The sequence below is a fragment of the Arachis ipaensis genome, chromosome B02 (assembly GCF_000816755.2).
Source record: "Arachis ipaensis cultivar K30076 chromosome B02, Araip1.1, whole genome shotgun sequence".
In the NCBI taxonomy this organism is placed as follows: Eukaryota; Viridiplantae; Streptophyta; class Magnoliopsida; order Fabales; family Fabaceae; genus Arachis; species Arachis ipaensis.
In genome coordinates, this window is record NC_029786.2 from 41,851,780 (window position 1) to 41,860,221 (window position 8,442).

Here is an 8,442-nt window from a genome sequence, read left to right on the forward strand (position 1 = left end):
CTCCCTCTCATGCGTAATCCTCTCTTCGTGTCAGATTCTCTCTCGACTCCTCCACTGTGAGCCTCTCCCTTCCCTCGTACAACGATGGCAACGGTGACGGCGGCGAGGCCTCAACCGGCGCCTTTCCTTCCTCCTCCCTCTCTTCTTTTCTCCTTCATCCCCTTCGCGCTTCCCCTGTTCCTTTCTTTCCCGTTCTAAATGTGTTTGTGCGTTGTGTTTGATTTAGGGTATAAATTGGGAAATTTAGGATGTTAGGGTTTTTATTAGAAATTTTTTAGGACCACGGTAAAATATACACGAGTAATATAATAATTTTATAAAATATTTGAGATAAAATAACAATTTAGAATTTAAATATAATACTGTGAAGATTATTTTCGAAACACATAAAATTTCATTTATCAACATATTATTGAGTTTAAATAATTATTTCTAATTTAAATTATAAAATAAATCTAGTAATCACATTTTATAAAATACAGTTTTAAACCTAAAATATCATTTACCTATAAATTATATGACATTTTATTATTTTTCTATCATAACTTTAATTTCAATTTATATAAAATAACTAATTAAAATAAAAGTTGTACATAAATATTAAATAAAAGCTACTCAAATTAAACTATACAATTCTTTCTTATTTTTCAATTACTAAAATTATACAAGGTATTCCATTATAATAAAATTACTTAAGAATATTAATTGATTCAAAATAAAATTATCTCCGAATCTATCTAATTATTTCTACTGGAAACATTTCAAAGAAACCAAGAAAATCATATCACATGAATATAGAAGGAAATATACCAGGTAATGCAAGAGTTGATAAATAACTTAACGCAAAATAAATTTTAAAATCCAAAATCAAATAGGCACAATATTTGTTCAGAACTCCTAGTCAAGCATGATCACCTCTTCTCGTCGCCTCAAAACTCTACGACTCCTTATAACCTCGTACACTTATCAGATTCATTTTTTGTGCACACAAATCGCATCTCTAGGAACTAACACACAAGGAATACAGAACTTAAGAAGAGAAGGACAAATGGCACAAACGGGATTTGCGAGAAATCGAGTGAATACTCAGGTTCGCAGTTGGACAAGGATGATATTTTGCAAGGATTTGAAAGAATACGTGAGATTATTAACAAACGAAGATGTATAAAAGCAATGAAATGTATCATAAAGAGAGTTAATTTGAAATCTTAAGAAGGAATTTTGAATCAAAGAGTTTCAATATGAACAGTAATAGGAAAAATAGTGCAGCAATTTAGAACAACTTCAAATTGAATCAAAGGGAATTGGTTTATCTTTTTCAATAGAAATTATACAAATTCAACATTTCTCAAAATAACAAAACAAAGTACAAATGTTATGGTATGCTCAATCAAATTCAAATTAAAATGAATTGTGTGAAGTTTATCAAATTAAAATTAACTGGAATGAAAGCAAAAATCTTGCTTCAGGAAGTTTGAAGAATACGTAGGTACATAATCAAGTAAATACATATGCATGAAAATTCAAATAATATTGGAAAATGATCAAATTATGTTCAAATGAGAAAATCTAAGGCAAGGTATTCTTGTAAAATTAAATAAAGAGTAAGTAGTACTTTTAGAAAGAAACATGCTTTAACTATGTGAAGAAATTATTCATTTCTTGTAGGAAAGTACTCATAAAATCAAAAGTTGTTGCATTCAGAATTCAAAGAATGATTACAACCAGAATCACACTAAAAAAGAATCGAAATAAAACTATTTTCTAAAGGGACTCCAAAATAAGAATTGTAGAAGAAAACTACTAGGATGGATACATCACATCAAAACAAGATCATTTTTTATCATTCTTACAAAGAGACAAAAAACCAAAGGTTATAATCTGAGCAGGATACACATAAGCTGTAGAACACAAAACAGGAGAACTAAATCGAATAATTAGCTTGTTACGAATTGTAACTCTTAAGATTTCAAACGGTTTAGGAATCAAAGATTATGTTTTATGCCAAAACTAATTTAAGATCAAATCAAGAAATACAAAATTTATGAACAGTGTCAAAGTTGAATGTTCCTTAAAGATTCAAGCAACAAGTAAGAACATAATCAAGCAAGGATATGTATGAATGACAAGATATGGGTGGAAAATATCCAAAACACATTTCAAGAAAGAGATCAAGACCTAGAGATTCCAATACAATTGATAAAGAAAGAGATAACGCCAAGCACGAATAAAGATCATATGTCGAAACAGAACTAATCTCTAGAACTTAGTTTCTAACGTTCCCCAAAATCTCGTAATTCGCATTACCTATTACTTCTATTTCGTTTATGATAACCCATTAGTGTTTGCATATATAAAAATCAATAGTATTAAGTTAGCCAAACTTAATATCATGAGGTATGCAATGGTAAACTAATAGCGTTAATCACCAGACAGTCATGCATATAAAACATAAACTCTTGTTACCAGAACAAGTCATAAAGCATGATCGACACTCAGAGTATGCAATGAAGCATAGTCAGTCCACTCCCAAGGCTCTACAGGAAGGACTGCTCTAATACCATGTTGTAATATCCCTTCCAGCAAAATACCTTGCTTAAGTCGTGGTATTTTTACTAGAAAGAAAATTATGTAACCTTTTCTATTATTAACTACTTAATTATTGAGCCTTTGTATCGATTACGCATTTAAGTTTTAAGAAAATGCCGGAAAATTTTGTTTTTATTCTATAAAGTCATATTTCAAAGGTTTCCAAAAAAATAATAATCACATAAATACTACTATTAATAACTCAAATACAACATAGCATACCAACCCCTCTATGTAAAATAAAATTTTAAGGTACAACAGCGAGGGGACTCTATAAAAGCAATTAAAATCCCAAAGAAAACTTACTAATTGCTCGCAGCTTCACTTTGAGTCTTCAAACCTGTGCCACTGAAAGGGTGAAAAAAAATTAGGGGTGAGAACCAAACCACAAGTTCTCAGTAGAGGTCGAGAATGTCGTGAAAGTAAAGAATAAAATACAAATAGTTAATTTTGTTCAGAAATATTTAAAAGAAAATTGTTTTCATCCACATTAATCATCGCTTGCCTTATGAATGTTTTTGAAAACCAACGGTTTAACATTCAAAAATCTAAAATCTTCTTTAAAAGTATCAGTTAATTATCCAAAATCCTAAACCCATAATTTTTCTTCATAAAAGTCTTAAAAGTTTTTCTAGACTGTATGAATGACCAACTTGTCCCAAGCATAGGTTCAATTAAGTCTATGCTGTAAGAGTTTGATTTTTCATACTTTACTAGACCATAAACATAAAAGAAGTTACCTACGCGGTATAAATGATCATCCTGTTCCAAGCATAGGTTCATTAAGTCTATGCTGAACCAGTCAGATACTTTATACAGAACTAGACCTCAAATATACCAACCACGGCCTCAGGCCCAAACAACTCAATCAACATCCAGTCATCCCAATCCAAACAATCAATTACAAACACAAGTAATGAGGTTCAAACACAGTCAAAGAGCAATTACATCAAGTATAGCAATTAACAGTTAAGCAGAATTATTCACATAGGCAAACTAATTACAATATGCACACCCAAACAATGTCACATAGATGCATATGATGAATGTCTAGTCCTAGTATAGGCCATGAGCTCATGTGTCGGTTGGCTGCCTGTATTCCTGACATTTATCCGGTCACGAGTTCACAATTTTCCGGATACAATTTTTCGTTCCAAATAAATGTGCCTATAATAATAGCAGCTCTATTGAGATAGCTTCTACTTTATACTCGCAGGAAAAATATATATACTCTGCCAATATCTTACTTTCTGAATTTCTGTTTAATGCGTTTTATAACCCTCAAAACACAACTTTCTGCTTGCTTGACTAAGTGAGTCATTCGACCATTGTTGTTCAGTCCATCAATTCGCGTGGGATCGACCCTCGCTCACCTAAGGTATTACTTGGTACGACCCGGTGCACTTGCCGGTTAGTTTGTAGATATAGAAAATTCGCACCAAGATACAACTCATCTCCAGCCACAAGACATTGGAGTGGAATGAAAAATATGTTTTGATATCTTCATGGAACGACTGATATAGGGTTATTTTATCGTTATGAATCTAAGTAATAATTAATTAGCTATGCAGATGCAAGTTACCAATCTGATCCCCATAAACCTAGATCCCAAACAAGATACTTGTTTATATTTGGTGACACAACTATATTATGGAGATCTACAAAGCAAAATATAACTACAACATTTTCCAATCATACTGAAATACTTACAATATATGAGGCAAGTCGTGAATGCTTTTAGCTAAAGAGTTTGATTGGATTATTCAATCATCATGTGGGTTGTCTGATAAGAAGATAGCTCCTACAATATTGTATGATGATAATGCAGTGTGTGTCGCTCAACTCAAAAGTGGATACATCAAAGGTGAACAAACGAAGCATATTTCTCCCAATTTTTTTTTTTCACACACGACCTTCAAAATCAAAGAACAATTAACGTTTAACAAATTCGTTCAAGTGATAATTTGATAGACTTATTTACTAAGTCACTTCCTGCATCCTCCTTTGAAAATCTGATACACAAAATTGGAGTGTACCACTTTTGAGATCTTATATGATGCTACCAAGAGAGGAGATACTGTACTCTTTTTAAGAGACATTTCTTATTACATAGGATATTGTACTATTTTCTCTTTAGTCATATTTTTATTCTACATAATTTTTCTTGACAAAATTTTTAACAAGGCATATTCCTAATGACATCCAATGAAGAGTGTTATAAAATGATTATTATTGTGGATATCATATTATCATGGAGCATTATCATACATAATGGAGTATAGAACATTATCATACACAATGGAATATGAACCATTATCAATTAATGGGACATGAGTTTTCATAATGTCTATGAATTAGTGAATGTGTTACGTATTATTTTGTGTAATAGAAAAACCATTCTCATAAATTATGAAGTGTTATATTATAAGGATATCATCAAGATATAATTTCCTAAATTATCATATATAAATCTTTACTCCTATTTATCTACTTTCATCATATTTTTACAACACTGGCTATATTACTAATATTCCATGAGTTTTGTTTTTACAAACCAAACAAGATAATAATATATACTTAGTAATATCGTTCCAAGAAATCATATTCCTAGACAAAAGTTAATCTCCCAACCACATACATCCTAAAAGTAATTTAGGGCTTGTTTGGGTGAGCTTTTGAGAAAAGATCTTTTTTCGAGTTATCTTTTTTTAAAAGATCTTATAGAGAAGTAAAAGTAATTTTATGTTTGGATATCTCACGTAAAAAGGTCTTTTTATCTATCAATTATGTTTGGGTATAACAATATAAAAGTACTTTTTTGTTCATTTATTACACGAAAAACATCTTTTTTTTAAGGAAAAAATATCTTTTAAAAAAAGATGTAAATTACAGCTTCTCAAAAAAGATCTTTTTTTGATTTTACTAGTGCTTTTACTTTTACTACTAGAAATTTGCCAAACACGTTAAAAAATAAAAAAAGATCTTTTTTCATTGAAAAAAGATCTTTTTTTAACAAAATAATGGCGCCCAAACATGCACTTAGCCTATAATTGACACCTAAATTTTTTCCCTCTCGATTGGCCAGGTATCTACTACCAACAACAGTAACTAATTTCTTTGAGGTGGATGTTCTCCTAAGAGGGTAAACAGTCAGAACCATGAACAGTCTATTCACGTTGCTAGAGATTGAAATCTGACTAGGTGTTTAAGGAGCTTAGCTAACTACCAACTATGCTAGATCTCATGATATTTCCAGTGTAAATAAACACACATCAGCCTTTGGGGCCCAAATATAACAGACTCTTACATAGATAAAGAAGATAATCAAAATATGCTTCAAAGTTCAAACCCATCTTTTTCTGATTCCATTGAAGATTTTAGCACAATAACATCTTTAGTAACGTGATTATGCATATACAGTGCTTACATAAGAAGCTGTTTGCAAATTTGAACCATAAATCCGTCCCTTGTTAAATTCCTATCAGAGGACTGTAATTTACTATGCACAATACTCTACAATTTGATTTGTAATACAGAAAAATTACATAGTACTGGAAGCACCAATAAATCAAAACTGACTACAAAATTAACATGTTTGCTTTTTCCGTTCGCAAAGGTCTAGAACATGATGGTCAAATCTTGTAGCTTTTTGCCCAAATCATGCTTTGGGATTGCGAGCTACAAGTCGAAATTCAAACGTGCGCTAAGATACCAATACTAATCTTTGTGCTATCCATGACAAAAGCAACAAGCAATTCTGTACATAAACAATTTTACAAGATCGACATAACTTTCTATGCTCCTCTATAATATGACTGCATATGCGCTGCACAACTGCTGCAATCAAATACTTTCCTCTTCCTTTTTTTCTCTTAAAACAATATTAGTCCTCAGGGAGAAAATTTCAGAAATATATATCATCCTCATAAAGTATTCTTAATCAAGAATGTGCTCACCATATTGAGGACTTAAAAATTTTACAGTTTATTGATTCAACTGAGAAAAGACTCTCCACATTGCAACTGCCACTCCAAGCAATCCTCGAAATCAAAACTTCTGGCGCAATCAAGAAGCGCATTTTGCTGATGTTCATAATGGCATATGTAATTCAACCCAACAAGAAGCTCACAGATCAGTTCCTCAATCTTCACTCTGTCAGCAAAGTAAAGAGTCTGAAGCAGCAGAACATTCGTCCTGCTGACAATTTGGTGCTGCTCAAAATTGCGCTCACTTTGCCATCTGATCATGTTATGTGCAAGTGGCCCAAGCCATCTAAGTATCCCATCAAGATTCTCCTTCCATTTGTGAGCAAGAGGAGCATCACATATGACCAAATCCTTGACATAGGACTTGAGTCTTGCCTTAAGAGATAATCTTAAGCTTGTTGGCAGCATCTGATAAAGGTCATCCCTTGCATCCTCACTGACTAAATGCGGGTAGCGAAGCAGCTTCTCTATGAAAATTATCACATTAGCATAGTGCAAGGATAAAGCAGACCCTCCAAGAGTGGAAGGAACCGCATAAAGACTTAAGCTAATTTTCTGCCCAAATGTTGAGCAATTCTGAGTACTAGATTTTGCCTGTCGATCTCTGGTGAAAGGAACACCACTTTGTGCATGACTTAGAACATCGGTATGGCAGAATCCCTTGTGCTTAATGCTGTTGTGACAACTTGACATGTGACTCTGTTGATCCTCGCAACTAATAACATAACCACAGCCACCACCACCATCATCATCATCATCGTCAAATTTTGAAACTTTGCTACTCAAACTCAGACATTCCATGAAAAGTTTCCCTGGACTAGTTCCACAAGCAAAACCGAACTCTTCAGGCCGAAGAGCCGCTAAGTGATCTCTACTAATTTCTATTTGAGCCTTACTAGTACTAGTACTATTACTGGCTCCCTTTCTCCCCTTTCTCTCCATGACTGAATTCACAAGTGAACCAGAATGAAATCCATTTTTCTTGCTCTGATTGTGAATCAACCGCTTAGAACTCATATGAACATTACTACTGAGGCAAGATTCACCAATCACAGAACTATTGTTCTTCAAAGCAGATTCGCCAAAGATAACAGAAACCCTAGCATACATGGTGCAAACCGTCCTGGCCAATAACTGAACGACCTTATCAAAGTTCTGATTCCATAGCGAAACATCCTTGAGATGCCTCACATCATCCCTCTGCCACATGAGTTTCTGCTCAAAAGCCCTCTTACTTTCTTCGTGATGATTATTCTGAAACTTCTTCAAACCTTCTTCTAATTCATTCAATCCTTCCATTTCACTATACAAATTCCTTGTTGCATTAACATACCTATCCAATTTCCTCACCATCCCTTCCATGTGCGTAACCAAGAACCCTAATTCCTTCACATCAATCACGCCATTAACTATGTCACTGTAAATATGCTCAAATCCCTGCAAAGCAGGCTCAGAGCACTTCTTCCCCAGCCGCGAAACCACAGCGGCGATTTGGTTCAGTTCCTCAAGCTTCTCCACGAGAGCGAGCTCGAGGAGATGAACCTCATCAGAGGAAACAATGTTCCTAACACCCTCTGAGATTAATGTCTCGTTCTTGAGCTTTGAGATCTCAGAATCTGAAAGTGATTTGTGAAGGTGAACCATTTTTGACATCGCGGTTGCTACTTCGAAAGAAAGAATGCCAATGGTCTCTTTGTTGTTATTTTCTGAACGCTTTTGATTCTGTTTTTTACTCTTTGTTGAGGAAGTTTCTAGAAGAAGAGCATGCTTGAGATTGGAGCTTAGCTGGTTTCCCATCTTTACAATCCAAGCTTCGGCAACCATAGCTGCTTCAAACACCGACACTAATAAAGGTTCTTACCTATTG

General features: G+C 33.6%; 1 protein-coding gene across 1 annotated transcript; it reads right to left on the minus strand.

Moving 5' to 3' along the window:
• On the minus strand, positions 6,169-8,436 carry LOC107625258. Its single transcript, XM_016327855.1, has one exon. The coding sequence runs from the start codon at positions 8,397-8,399 to the stop codon at positions 6,582-6,584; it is 1,818 nt and encodes a 605-aa protein (XP_016183341.1). The 5' UTR covers positions 8,400-8,436; the 3' UTR covers positions 6,169-6,581.